Source organism: Pisolithus orientalis, assembly GCF_024613125.1.
Source record: "Pisolithus orientalis strain OTSU chromosome Unknown F5J12scaffold_22, whole genome shotgun sequence".
Lineage (NCBI taxonomy): Eukaryota > Fungi > Basidiomycota > Agaricomycetes > Boletales > Pisolithaceae > Pisolithus > Pisolithus orientalis.
Genome location: NW_026260803.1, coordinates 2963 through 16716, shown reverse-complemented (window position 1 = coordinate 16716; position 13754 = coordinate 2963). Strand labels below are relative to the sequence as shown.

General features: G+C 45.8%; 6 protein-coding genes across 6 annotated transcripts; 4 read left to right on the top strand and 2 right to left on the bottom strand.

Moving 5' to 3' along the window:
• Positions 1–434: 434 nt before the first annotated feature.
• On the top strand, positions 435–2062 carry F5J12DRAFT_948543 (uncharacterized protein; the record flags this gene model as incomplete). The annotated part of the gene is made up of 8 exons (XM_051749771.1): positions 435–538; positions 678–714; positions 768–979; positions 1042–1171; positions 1235–1408; positions 1462–1499; positions 1564–1706; positions 1761–2062. The coding sequence occupies 8 exons, from the start codon at positions 435–437 to the stop codon at positions 2060–2062; spliced, it is 1140 nt and encodes a 379-aa protein (XP_051598393.1).
• Positions 2063–2724: 662 nt separating this feature from the next.
• F5J12DRAFT_708910 (uncharacterized protein) lies at positions 2725–3030 on the bottom strand (the record flags this gene model as incomplete). The annotated part of the gene is made up of 1 exon (XM_051740606.1): positions 2725–3030. A coding segment is annotated over one exon (306 nt), but the record flags the coding sequence as incomplete, so codon positions are not given.
• Positions 3031–5081: 2051 nt separating this feature from the next.
• Positions 5082–5789, top strand: F5J12DRAFT_783944 (uncharacterized protein; the record flags this gene model as incomplete). Its single annotated transcript, XM_051742954.1, has 4 exons — positions 5082–5138; positions 5225–5254; positions 5307–5528; positions 5580–5789. 4 exons carry the CDS (start codon positions 5082–5084, stop codon positions 5787–5789), a joined length of 519 nt encoding a protein of 172 aa, XP_051598391.1.
• Positions 5790–5900: 111 nt separating this feature from the next.
• Positions 5901–9294, bottom strand: F5J12DRAFT_783943 (uncharacterized protein; the record flags this gene model as incomplete). Its single annotated transcript, XM_051742953.1, has 14 exons — positions 5901–6116; positions 6319–6627; positions 6667–6819; positions 6900–7015; positions 7068–7259; positions 7486–7551; positions 7616–7704; positions 7751–7896; positions 8002–8095; positions 8191–8285; positions 8352–8762; positions 8809–8883; positions 8965–9024; positions 9112–9294. 14 exons carry the CDS (start codon positions 9292–9294, stop codon positions 5901–5903), a joined length of 2205 nt encoding a protein of 734 aa, XP_051598390.1.
• A 479-nt stretch (positions 9295–9773) lies between these two features.
• Positions 9774–11114, top strand: F5J12DRAFT_783942 (uncharacterized protein; the record flags this gene model as incomplete). The annotated part of the gene is made up of 5 exons (XM_051742952.1): positions 9774–9982; positions 10083–10394; positions 10440–10565; positions 10610–10899; positions 10948–11114. 5 exons carry the CDS (start codon positions 9774–9776, stop codon positions 11112–11114), a joined length of 1104 nt encoding a protein of 367 aa, XP_051598389.1.
• A 696-nt stretch (positions 11115–11810) lies between these two features.
• On the top strand, positions 11811–13491 carry F5J12DRAFT_783941 (uncharacterized protein; the record flags this gene model as incomplete). Its single annotated transcript, XM_051742951.1, has 5 exons — positions 11811–12002; positions 12210–12378; positions 12426–12714; positions 13009–13046; positions 13109–13491. 5 exons carry the CDS (start codon positions 11811–11813, stop codon positions 13489–13491), a joined length of 1071 nt encoding a protein of 356 aa, XP_051598388.1.
• Positions 13492–13754: the final 263 nt, after the last annotated feature.

The window sequence follows — 13754 nt, the reverse complement described above, 5'->3', positions numbered from 1 at the left end:
ATTTGTGCATTTAGACCAATGCACAGAAAATGCCCTTTGACTAGTGAAATCGGTTCTGTGACAACCTACACAAAGAAGTTTCATCAGTAATGTTAGTAGTAGCAGCCTTTGAAGGCCTGCAAGCTGCTACTAATCACAATAAGCTATTGGAAGGGTCTGTAAGGCAGAACAACTTGAATGACACAGTCACATGACAATGGTGCATAGACACTTATACCTACATGAGTCACATCCTTAGGGGCTCGCATTTTCTCCCCCCTTAGTTCTTCTCTCCCATGGATGACACACTGCCAAACCCAAATTCTTCCAAGTCCCTTGTTGTCAAAGGCTGTCGAAGCAAGAAAAGAAAGTAAGTACTAGTACATGCTACTCATATAATAGTACCATGAGACTCTGGAAGAATTGAAGATGACCCAATGGTCATTTACCATACCATGGGACACCACCTCACTTATACTGTAGACATGTTTGCAAATGTCTCCATCACATTTGGAGTTGGTATAGCTTGCAATAAGGGTGGAACTCCTGGATTCCCATTGTAAGTTCATTGCATGGTCAATGATGCCCCAGCACTCACCATATTGATGTTTCAAGGCCTGAATACAGCAAAGAATGCTTGCTCCAAACATATCAAGCTGTCCTTGAAGCAGTCCCTGATTTGTCCAAGTGATCAACAGTGCAAATGGGCAAAAGCTTGAGGAAGCCCTCAAAATGGTAAGTCATTCCATTCTTCATTCATCTAACCACATATATGCGCATTGTTTTAGGTCCAGGAAGGTGTTACCTGCTGCCACACTGATGACTGTGGCTCCCTCAAATGGCCTGGCCTTAACTATGTTCTGCTCAACACATCTGCCCTCATGCCTTTCATTCTCCCAACTGACACTTCCAAGTCATTGCATGGTTTCCACCATCCTCAACTGGCACATCTCTTGTGTCTGCACAAGTACATTTCTGAATTTGACCAGAATTCAAACCAGTAAGTCACTCTGAGTTGCTATCTTACAGCATACATGCTGACTATGTTGCTTACTGACTCAGATACATAGACCATGTCTTGAATGGGGACCTCATTTTCAAAGTCTGGCCACTACTGTCATTCCTATATGACCAAACAAAGCCTTATAATCCAGACAACATCCAAGATGGTCTCTTCCATGGCCATGTGTTAGTATGTGTAAGCCGAGTTCATCCATGTTGCATTGATTGATCATTAACATCCTATTGGTGGCAGTTTTATAAACACATCTTCTGTGGTCACTCGACTGCTGTGGGCACCTCCATGATCACAACAAAACCATCCAAGAACAAGATCCACAGTATCAAAGAAGTTTCAGAATTCACAATTGCTTATGCAGTGGTAATGGCATACTTTACTTTATCATCAGAGGATATGTTCAGGAAGGCAGTGGGAGGACTCATTTACAGAGATTTTATTGTAAAATCATCTTGCTTTTCAAGGAGGAGACCAATCCATGGGTGAAGGAATCTTTGGCCTGGTGGAACTAGTGAGTACTCCAATTCACCAATTGTTTCACCTCCAACCTTACTATCATCTTACAGGCAGATTTATGGCAATAATTCTTCCAAAGACTTGAATGGTAATTTGGATTCTGAGGAGGAATGGCAAGCCATCATTGCACAGTGCACTGCTCATCACTGGCTCAACCAAGTCAACTCTGCATCCATTGATCCTGTGTTGAGAAGTAAGCCCATCAGTCTTCCCACACAACCAATCTCAACTGAAACCATCACCACAGGGGCTTCAGCCACCACAAGCACCTCCTCTGTGCATAACAGAATTTGGGCCATGACCACTGTCTCCTCTGGCATTGCCCTCTCCTCTGTGCATAACAGAACACAGACTGCGACCACCATCAACACCAACAGCACCTTCTCCTCAGCACATAACAGAATGCAGACCATGACCACCATCAACACCAACAGTGCCTTCTCCTCTGTGCACAACAAAACACACCTTGCCCCATTGCCCCTCTCCAGTCCTGAGCCCAAGGCTTGTCCTCCTGCCCACACCACCACTTCTCATGGGGGACCAAAATGAAGAGGAAGAGGCTGTGGAAGGGGTGCTTGCCAGGGGGCTTGAATGGGTATCTTTCTGATCCCTTTTTGTTCCCTACCTCACTGACCATTGCTTCTCAAGCAGATGCTGCAATCTTCCACATCTGTGACATTACCTGCTTGAGTGTCACCTTTGCTCTGCCACCTTTTTCTCTTGCTCATACAAGTGCTCTCATTCATTTCTGCTGTCCTGTTGCCTGCTTCATCCTGTACTGTCCACTTTCACTGTTCATGGACCAACATTATCACTGGATTTGCACATAATGTATTACTAATACAATGATTGTGGTGCTTTATAGTGTGCTTGTAAGCATTGTAAGTGGTGTAAGGTGCAAGGTGCAAAGCTGCAAAAGAAGTGTGGTAGTAAACTTGTAATCACATTGTAAGTTGAATATAATGCCTTACAAGGCCTTGTAAAGCTTGCAAGACATTGTCAGAGATGGCAACCTTATAAGCCTCACAATGGGTTTATAAACTCATGAAAGGCTTATGATGGTCATGCAGGGGTACATACATAAGTCTTATGGGCTCCTGCCCAAAAGGGAGGTTAGTTATAAGGTGCTTACAGGCCTTAGTACCCTTATCAGGCAATTACAAGGTTTCTGACATTTTGCTGATGACAGTTTTTTGAGCCACTGTATCAGGGATGGTGGTCTCATACTCCTCACTATTAGGATCACCAGGCACAGTAGCCAGATCCGATGCCTCCAGTAAAATAGGGTCACAAGGAATAGGCAATGGGATGTAAGCCCTCACAATGACATAGGCCACCAAGTCATCTGTGAGCAGCATACCATTGAAGGGACTGTAAACACAGAGTTGTGCAGGAAAGACCACACCAGACATACACTGCACAGTGGTGTTGTAGAAACAATGATATGCCTTCACCCCATTGCCACCCCTCATTGACTGCACACAATGGTCCCCTGAGAGCACAAAGAAACCTACAACAGTGGTCATCAACATATACATGAGCACAATGAGGGACAAAGAGAACAAAGCAAGCACCACACCTTATACAGTGGCTCACAAAATTGTCCCAATGTTTGCATGTTTCTCATTAATCATGATGTAGCAAGTGAACTATCATCATTGAGTCCAAGGTGTTGGTGGAAGGATCAAAGCAGCTGGTCATGGCTCTCTGATGAGCCATATTACATAATATTTGGATAGAAACTGATGACAGAATACCCAAATGAAAATGAGAGCTCATTGGGACAATTTTGTAACTTTGTCATATATATGGGATGGAGTCCTCAGGAACACATATAAAACATGGTGAGATGCTCACTAATGCTTACATAATGTATCACATGGTCTACTGAATGATTCATCAAACAAACAAACAATGCCAAACAGTGATTTTGCACCACTAAGCCTCCTTGCTGTAACACAAGTCAAGAAATCACCATTCTGGCTCATCTATCAGCACCATTGATCTCTTCAGAAACCTGCTGGCAGTCATCTCCTGTGCTGTTTCCCACCAATGCCCCATGCAGTCCTGGAACTAATCAGTACTGTGAGAGCTGAGAATGATGTGGAGGTCCAATCTTGCATTCATCCTATCATAAACAAACCAATCACCCACTAACTACTACATCACTGCTGAAGAAAAGCCTGCCTGAAGGCTCAGGTGAAGCACAACCCTGCTGGGCACTCCCAGTATCATGGGAGGGTTGGCCAGACTGTACTCTGAGCTGAACTGGGGATCACTGGGAAGGAGTAATTTGATCATATAAGACTAAAGGAAATATCCAGTGCCAGATAGAAGGCCAGGAAAGTGCAACCTGGTAGCTCAGTAGCATATCCCTCCCATGGTACCTGGAGTGAGGGAGGGTTTAGCTTCACCCTGACCTCCATACCAGTTTCCCCTTCACAGAAATGCACTAGTTAATGGACAATTGGTTTGTTTATGATAGGATGAATGCAAGATTGGACCTCCACATCATTCTCAGCTCTCACAGTACTGATTAGTTCCAGGACTGCATGGGGCATTGGTGGGAAACAGCACAGGAGATGACTGCCAGCAGGTTTCTGAAGAGATCAATGGTGCTGATAGCATATTCTATTTATTATACTATAGTGTACAGCAGCATTTGCTGAGGTTGCCCTGAGAGAATGTCCCTGATGAGCCAGAATGGTGATTTCTTGACTTGTGTTACAGCAAGGAGGCTTAGTGGTGCAAAATCACTGTTTGGCATTGTTTGTTTGTTTGATGAATCATTCAGTAGACCATGTGATACATTATGTAAGCATTAGTGAGCATCTCACCATGTTTTATATGTGTTCCTGAGGACTCCATCCCATATATATGACAAAGTTACAAAATTGTCCCAATGAGCTCTCATTTTCATTTGGGTATTCTGTCATCAGTTTCTATCCAAATATTATGTAATATGGCTCATCAGAGAGCCATGACCAGCTGCTTTGATCCTTCCACCAACACCTTGGACTCAATGATGATAGTTCACTTGCTACATCATGATTAATGAGAAAAATGCAAACATTGGGACAATTTTGTGAGCCACTGCATGCCACCACCAGGACCATGGATGGCAACCAACAATGCACACATACCCACCATCCACACTGGATAACATGCTGCACCCAGAAAACAACAGAACATCCATGCATGCAGAAAACATTCCCAGCAGGACACAGCATGAAGAATTTACCTGCAGGGCAGTGGAAACAATCAAGTCTAAACATCTGCATGGCAGCACCAAGGAACCACACATAATGTACCTACTTTGTACCATATCATATGACCAAACAAGGTTGACAATTGGCTGTGTTGCACAGACTGGCTAAAGTCAAGCCCACCTCTGAGTTGTCATTGTGTCACACAGCATAGCCATGATCATTGGATGTCACCATACTGCACAGTGTGGCTGAGGGGTTACTACTATATACATCTTGCCTGGATAATCCTGGCATGGATTCTGGCAAGTTGGGAAAGGTCTGGTACTAACCTGGTATGGGCTCACTGGCATGAGCCCAGCATGTGTCAGCAATTGCCAGTGGGTCAGAAGGCATTCCACTGTAATTCTATTGAGTTGGTATGAATGCCAGGCTAATTCCAGTAAGCTGGGACAAATGCTGGGATAATGCCAATAAGCCAGCAAACATACTGGTCTTATGCTAGTGGGCTGGCACAGATGCTAAGGTGGTGATGGTCAGTTGGCATGGATGCTGAGCTAATTCCAGTTGGCTGGTATGGATGACAGCCATGGACAGCCATACAAAATATGGGAGAGACTGCCCTGCTGGCACACATCATGGAGTTGAATGTGCTGCAGGTCAAAAGAGGAGAGGTGAGATGTATGATCCACACCAGTCCTATGCCACATACCTGGTGGACAAGGGACCCTACCCATCTGGATGGGTATGATTGTTGGTCATTGGAGGAAGTTTTGCAGGAGGCCAAGGAATTCTTTGTTGGGGTTGAGGTGTGTGGTGGTCATTTTTCAATCATTCCATTGAATCCATCTGTGCCATAGGAAGGAAAAGACAGTCTCCAACTGCTGTGTGACATGGACCAGATGCCATCAGACAGCATCAGCTGGTTGATTGAAAGCTGTGATGAGATGATCCATCAGGAGGAGATTCACCAGCTCCATGGTGTGATGGAATTTTTCAGTGGATGGCTCACCCTTTTTGACAGGCTTGGACAAGTACAGGACCAGCTTGAGGACTTCCAAGTCAATTGAGTTACCTGGCCAGGAGCCACCAATAAGTAGGGTGCTGTCCTCATTACACATCTCATTAGAATCTTGATATGTAATTTCCCCAGTTTCATACTATCTAGAGATATATGCACATTACTCTTCCAATTCATATCTTGAAGTACATCCTAGTGTTCTGGCTAAATCCTGATACATCTGGGACTGCCTAGCCATATAACATGTGAAGCCAGTATTGCCCACTGCCAATGCCTCCATATGCTGGCCACTCCAGAATTTCTCCTTGTGTAAGGAGAATTTCTGTGTCCACCCAGTCTCCAGTGTGAGTAACTCTAGCTCTTCTTCCCAGCAATCCTGTAGCACTTTTGTATGCAGCCAGTTGACTCAATAAACTGTGATAATTCAGTCAGTATTTCACACAAGCCCAATTGATCTGCCTACATTCCAACATCCTGTCATTCATGGCAGAATCCCAGGGAAGGTCCATGGTCCAAAACCAGGCCAGAGTGTTGTTGTGATGACCTCTTGCATTTGGGTCTGCAATTGTGGCACTCACAGTCAGGTCTGCCCTATTCAATTCTTGGTATTTGCCAAGAATGTCCTCCCCAGCCCCCAGTGCAATGAGTTGCTTTCGGCACTGGCAATAGATGGCAGCATGCCACTGAACCATTGCCTCTGCATTGGATATCTGCCCCCATGCCCAGGTTGTCATTTTGTAGTTCCCTCCTTTCCAGACATCTGTACGAAATATCACAGCCTTGTCCACAAGGGCCATATGCAATTCATGCAATGCATCATTTGCCTGGCCCTGTCTCAGATGTATTTCCTGTTCCACAAGACTGCTGAGGCCAATGTCATGGAAATACTGTACTTCAATATATGATGGCAGTAGAACATCACTGACCTCCTGGTGACCAGGACAATCAGGGAGGAACAGATCATCAGTTTTGTCCTTACTGTCCCCATTGAATGGGGCCATACTTCTGGGCCTTTGCCTGGGGTTAACTTGCCAGTCATTTCTGATGAACTGGGCTGCTCCATGTACTAGTGCATCAATCTGTGATTGCAACCAGTCTTGCCAGCACAAAATCAACAACTGGTCTGCCTCTGTTGCCCTGGTGTCCATCTGTCAAGCACTATTTGAGCCTGCTCAACCTTTAATGCCTGTGCAATCCAAGTAGCTGAACCACATGAGCTGCTGAATGAATGGTTGTTATGGATTAGGTCAATCTCAATGGCTTTCATGGTGGGTGCTACCATGATGTATGTAAGTTATGGGACAGATGATACAGTTGGCCCCCTTACCCTTCTCCAGCTGGACTTCATATATGTCCATGGCCTGCAGAGTATTCCAGTGGCATGACTGCACCACAAGTTCTTGTTCCACCCATAACTGATGCAAGCCATCTGGTACCTTGCTATCCAACTCATTGAATTTATCTTGGATTGTTGCTAATGACTGCTTGGCAACCTTGAACTTCTGTTTCAATGCTGATGCTATGTGCAAGTAATCAAGCAATGGTCAACCAGGTACTGTGATGACATATGCATCCATATCATTTTGAGGAAGTTACTGTCATTCATTTGGAAGTCCAGCAACTCCTGACAGTGTGCTGTTGCCATTCCCCAGGCTGATGGTGAGATTATGTTGAGAGAAGACCAGAGGGTCTCCATGATTTCACCATCCACCTGGCTGGCACCCAGAATAAAGTTTGGAGCATACCTGGTGAAGCACTCTGTCTGATGGCCATGGACATGCCATAGTCCAATGCTGGGCTGAATCTGTAATCTGGAAGGCAGAGAGAGATATCTATTTTCCTCAAGCTGGTAGGCCAAGTTCTTGCTATACTGACAATTGATGTCATAAAAGGTTATGACCAGTTGCTGGGGGTCCAATCCATGGTGCACAGCATGGACCAGAGCATAATCCATATTGACCTGCCTGCTATATTGTTAGTCATGACCAGGGGCTATGAATTGGTGCATACTGCTCTCCCTTCTGAAAGTTGACCATTGCATGAGGTACAAAACAGCTGTGCCTCACACAGGCACATCCACCAATCCCAGGTGATTCCAACTTATTCCTTTGTGCATTTGCTTGATTAACAGCCCAGTGGTTATTGCAGTTGGATTTCTGCATGATGCAATCAGTCTGGTGCCTTTGGAGAGATCATGATGCACCAACTTCTATTCAATTTATGGTCCCGGTCAAATATTCCTTGTATGGAGCTGATGTGACCATGAAGCCATTTCCATCCATGAGCCAGACCTCTTTGGCAGCATCCTTGGGCAGCATATGCTCAGCCTTGAAGTTGCTGTCCATCACAAAGGTCCTAGCAAACTGCCAGCTACACAAGTCAGGCTAACAATGCCTTTGCAATAATGAATAGAATACGGACTCAGAGAGATTGATATCCTGATCCAGTACATTGATCCCTGGCTGGGGACAGGCAGGGCTGATGGAATCCCTGCCATTTCAACAGCTTTAGGAGCCTCCACATTCTCAACACCCTGAGCAATTCCCTATACCTATTCTTCGACCAGCATGAGCAATGTGGCATATGGTGGGCCAGGGGTGATCACACTCACTGGCACTAGGTGAGGAAACATGCTTGAGGTGACTCTCTGAAGTTTGTTATAATAGTTCATGGCAGAGGTTCCACATTCAACATTGTCCCTGATGAAGTCATCCAGCACCTGGAAAGTGAAAGCTGTCCTTGGTGCCTTAGTCATAGCTGGGAATAGGCCAGCCATGGTAAGCTGAAGATGTGAATCCTCAGACCCAGGGCAGTTGCAATACTGCACATTGCAAAAGTGCATGCTGCCAGTGTCCACAACTGTCAGATAGTTTCTATCATCCAGTGGGTTGAGATGTGCCAGTTGTTGACTCTCCTTGATGTCCTCCCACTCTTCATCTACATGGCTGGCAGCATCCTCCCAAGAACCTTCTCCTGCCAGGCATGGTGCTCCAGCATGACCCAAGTGTAGCACCAAACCAACCTACAATATCAGTCATCACAGATGATGGGTTGAAACTGGAACTCACCAGCTGTAGAGTGAAGTCTTCAAAGAATCTTCCATTCCATTTTTGTACTGGATGGAATTGTCTGAGTTTGTGTTGCTTGATGCAACATGTTTTACAAGACAATGGGCAATGAGCACAGTCTATGCATCTATATGGTGCCCCTTCTGCTTTACACACAAAACAAGCCATGACATCGGATGGGGCCTCCATGTCCAGGAGCACAGACAGGTATCTACTCTAATAGGGCAGCCACTCTTCCAGATAACTGTTCTGTAATACTGTAAGGCACACATTGCCAACACTGGGATGTTTGATAATGCACACCTGGCTTTTTGGAATTCTTGATGTCCTTGGTGGTGATACATCATCCATGTAGCAATATAGGTCAGCATCATTACCCTGGACTAAATTGGGTTCCTGGATGCTCGAAGATCCTGCCCTAGTAGGTGATTCATTGCTTTGGCTGGTTGCATATCTTGCCTTCTTTCTCAGAGTAAACTTGACCATCTTTTCTTTGGATCCCCTGGTTGTTTTCACCTTTTTCCAAGTGACATGGGTTACCAGGGTGGCCACTGCAGCTCAGGCAATTTGTGACTTGCCCATGTCTAGTATCAAGTCCCTGCAGGATGTCTGCAGGCCTCAGCCATACATGCCTCATTGTGATGCCTGGCATGACTATGATTTGAGTTGGATCTCAGAATCAATGTCAGAAGATCCAATCAGGATCAAACTATACTTTATCTATATATAGTAGCAGACTGGATGATAGACAAATCAGCTTACCATGTTTGGCCATGGTACTGATTGACTGGAACAAGACCATACTAACAATGGGTATGTATCATGACTGGAACATTACTCAGCCCCTGGAACTTTATTCAAGAATGGGTGACAGTAACTATGAGGAATGGACTCCAAATTTTCTTTCAACAGAGGGTAACATTACCTGCAACTAACCAACCCCAACACCTTCTCCAACATTCAGAATGGCCAGCAGTGATCACAGTACTAATTGTGTTAATACCTCAGATGAGGAGGACTTTTCCTCCAATGAGGAATCTAGCTCAGATAGCATGGAGACAATGAAATCTGTGCCAGGAAAGCTGAGACCAGATGAACTTCAAATCCTCCAAGATGGTCTAAATGGTTGGAAGGAAGCTGACACAAACAAAAGGGCCTCACTGATGGAGGGCATGTGGAACAAAATCAAATGGCTGGATGCCAACAAGAGCCTCAAACAAAATGAATGGAATTGAAAATGGACAGTAAGCTTGATGGTTTTGATGTGCTTGTAGTCATGTTAAGTATATTTTACAGGCCATCAAGAATTGGATGTATGACAACAGTCGGTCCTGGGCACAGAAGGCCCTGGTCAAGTATGGCTCCAAATGGATGGCCCTAAAGGTGATCAAGCTGCAGCATAAGAAGGATATCCAGCAAGTACTTGTGAAGGCCAGAATACATCCTGGGATGTCAGTTATGATCAAACACTATCAGCCAGCCATTCAGAAGGTAGTCCAGTCATTGGCCAAGGCTGAATTGGACCAGGCAGCCCATTTGGCAAAAGAGTGGAATGAGGGAAAGCTGCCACCTGAAGCCCAGGCAGAGTAAGCATCCAAGTTCTCCCATGGGCAATACTAGCTTAAATGCAGGGCAGCAACAAGTAAGGGCCGGAAGTATGCAAAACAGTTTGCATATGACATGTGGAAGCAGTGTGGGATGAGAGTGGTGATCATGTCAGCATGGAAGGATAAGGAAGGCAAAGTGATGGTTGGAGTGTGAGTGCTTTCCTGACAGGCTTCACCATATCTGACTGGTGTAGGTATGACTTCAATGATGAGCTGGGCAATGGAGAGCTCTATTCAGATTGGGAAGACCTTCATGGAAAGTGGTCAGCCTATGCAAAGAAGGCCTTTGGGGCCAATGGTATGGAGGATGGCAGTGGAGAGGATGAGGCCAGTCAAACCACAGTAAAAGCATGGAAAGGAAAAAAGCAGTCTCAATTCTCCCTGTCCACCAATGATGATGGCATGCCCATTCTTCCAAATCTCTTGGACTTACAGACACCAGAATTAAAGGACATCATGAAGGTGTTCATAACCAGCCATTATTGTACATGCCAATTTCCATGGTTGATGAGTTACTAACATCTAAACACAGGCTTGGCTTGTGGGAAGACAAATGCCAGTGTACCTTGGGCTGCAATGGCTGACAACTGGGCATCCTATGTGTCTTCCAAGTATCTTCCTCCCAATATCCCATTCAAGGAGCCCACCAGGCTGACACATCATGAACTAATCGAAACCTTGGAGTTCTGGAAGGAATGACATCAGGAGGGAGATGGTGCCAATGACTCCCATGCTGGCTCTATCAAAGGTGATCTGGGCGAACCAGAGGACTGGAAGGAGGGTTCCATTCCAGTTGTGCATATTGTTTGAGCTGGGGACAGCTCAAAAGGTGGCTCATGTAATGGGGATGATGGCACATCCAGCAGGTCATCTTCAGTAAACATTTCCTCATCCTCATCAAGAGATGTGAGCCACTGCATATCATGGCATGATGGAATTACTGCACACAGTCATTAGAACTAATGGTCCTTGGACCAGTTGACTTACAGAGTTTATCTGGACTGCTGGAACTGAATCTAACATTTCTGGGAGCCATATGAAAGTTCAAAATGTTGTAGGCACCATGGGGATTACACCAATGTTTGAGAATGATTTTGGTACCAGTGATAAGATTGTATTACACAATATTTTTTCACCAGTCATCATGCAGGATGTGCAAGTGCATACATAATGGAAATGGGCACTTAGTGGAATGACTGTCAACTGCCATACATTACTCCCACCAAAATATGTTCAATGGTTAAACCAGTACATTGAATATTGTAAATCACAGCATCACTGGAGTGAGCATTTGTATTGTGCTTATGTAAGCCTGTTGAATGGTGTGTGCTAGCTGGCAAATTCACCACACCACTCAAGCACCCACCACCTGCACACCTAAGCTTTAACAGCACTATGTCTACCACCAACACCAGCACCTTCATTCCAGCACAATCAACTGACAACATCCAGCTGGTCATCACCACTGAAAATGCCAAGCAGATGGTTGAGGAGGCTGCCAGGGTTACAATGCAGGTACTGAGAGGACTTTGGGGCCAGGATGCTAAGCACTGGGGCAAAGTGGCTCAGCTTGTGTGGGCCCAGCTGGTAAGTGAAATCGCAGCCATGATATCCATTCCTGACATCTATGTAGGGAATGGTCTGCACAGTTGTTGAACATCTACCCCCGGCATTCGAGATCCCTCTGCACTTATTGCTATTGATATGCACATGGTTGACCCAGCAACAATCTTTGCCACACAGACATGGCTGCCTTTCAACCAGATGATGACAGCATGAGAGGCCGATGTGAAGGATCATGCATGGTATCACCTTCATCACCAGCCCAAGTCTCACCCATATTACAAGGTCATGGAGGAGCTTACCAGGCCTTCGTCGAGGGCCAAGCACCAGGCACAGCCAGTGGATGAGGGGAAGGGGAAAGAGTTGGGTATGGATGAGGCTCAAAGGATTTGGCTTCCAGGTGAGCACTAATTCTGAGGATGGCAATTGGGTAGACTGCTGATACAGGATCCAAAGATGCACCCACAGACACTACAGCTAGGACCACTGGAGTTGCAATGCAGAAGCTGGGAAATGAGGAGGATCAGAACAGGGAGAAGGCATGGGGCCATAGCCAGTCAAGACATGGCCAGCCAGTGGCCAAGCCTGTCAATGCCAGTGATCAGACCAGTAGAGGCTGGAGCCAGTCAAGGAGACCAATGAAGAAGGCAAAACTGGCAGTTGACAAGGATGTACAGGACTGGCAAGACATCAACAACCCTCCTGAGTCCTGGGTTGTAATGCTGGAAGCTGAGCAGTGTGTGAGATGCTGGGACAGGAGTTGGCCCTGTACAGTGCTAGCTGGCAGGGCATGCTGGCAATGCCACTGTACCAAATACTCATGCAGCTTGTTCAAGGGGAGGGGAGACAAGTCTGAGATGCAGTGAAAAGCCTCCCATTCAAGGCCTTGCCAGCAATGATCCCCAGAAGACATGGCTGGCCTTCCCACCACTTCAATGCTGGCTGTGCCAGCTCCATTGACTGGTCAACAAGCCAAACATCAAAGGGCACCAAGCTGAAATCAATCCACTGGTCCATCCAAAGTAACAAGCCATCATCCATCTCCTGGCCCATGGACTGGCTGCCCCAGTAAGTTATTCACAGTCCTATGTTTTTTGCTAATCGGTTGAACTAATATTTCTATTGAGTAGTGGGAATTATTACTCCATCATGGCTATCCCAGTCACAGTCTCATGCAAGAAGTGTTGCAACAGACCCACCCATCACTCCAGCACCAACTACTACAACTGGTGCCAATGATCCATGCCATTGTGACAAGTATCAGGAAGAGGTTACCATCCTCAAGCAGGAGAATGCTGACATGAGGCAGGAGATAGAAGTAACCCATACTGAGCTTACTGCTCTCCATTGGGTGGTAGATGCTATCTGTAATCACCTATTCCTGACCCCAGACATGCTTAACCATCTTCTGGTCCCATTTCACACTACTTGCAACCCTACACCAGTACCTCACATGCCAGTCATGGTGGAACTTGGCACTGCAACCAGTGTTGTAGAGGTTCAATCATCCTGAAGTGGCTCAAGACAGGAGTCCACTGAACCCCCCCCCCAGCTTCATTTGAGGGAGGTGCCAGCTTGGAAGTACCTCCTTTGAATGTTGAACCTGTGCATGGACCTGCTGGAGGTCTGGCAATCTCTATTACTCCACCACCACCAGCAGTCAGATCAGCACCTGTACAGGAAGGTAGGATGGAGGTTGACTAACATCAATGTACTTGTCATTTCGCAATCCATTCATGTTTTTTTGTCTTTGTACTTGTATTTTGTTAGATGCAG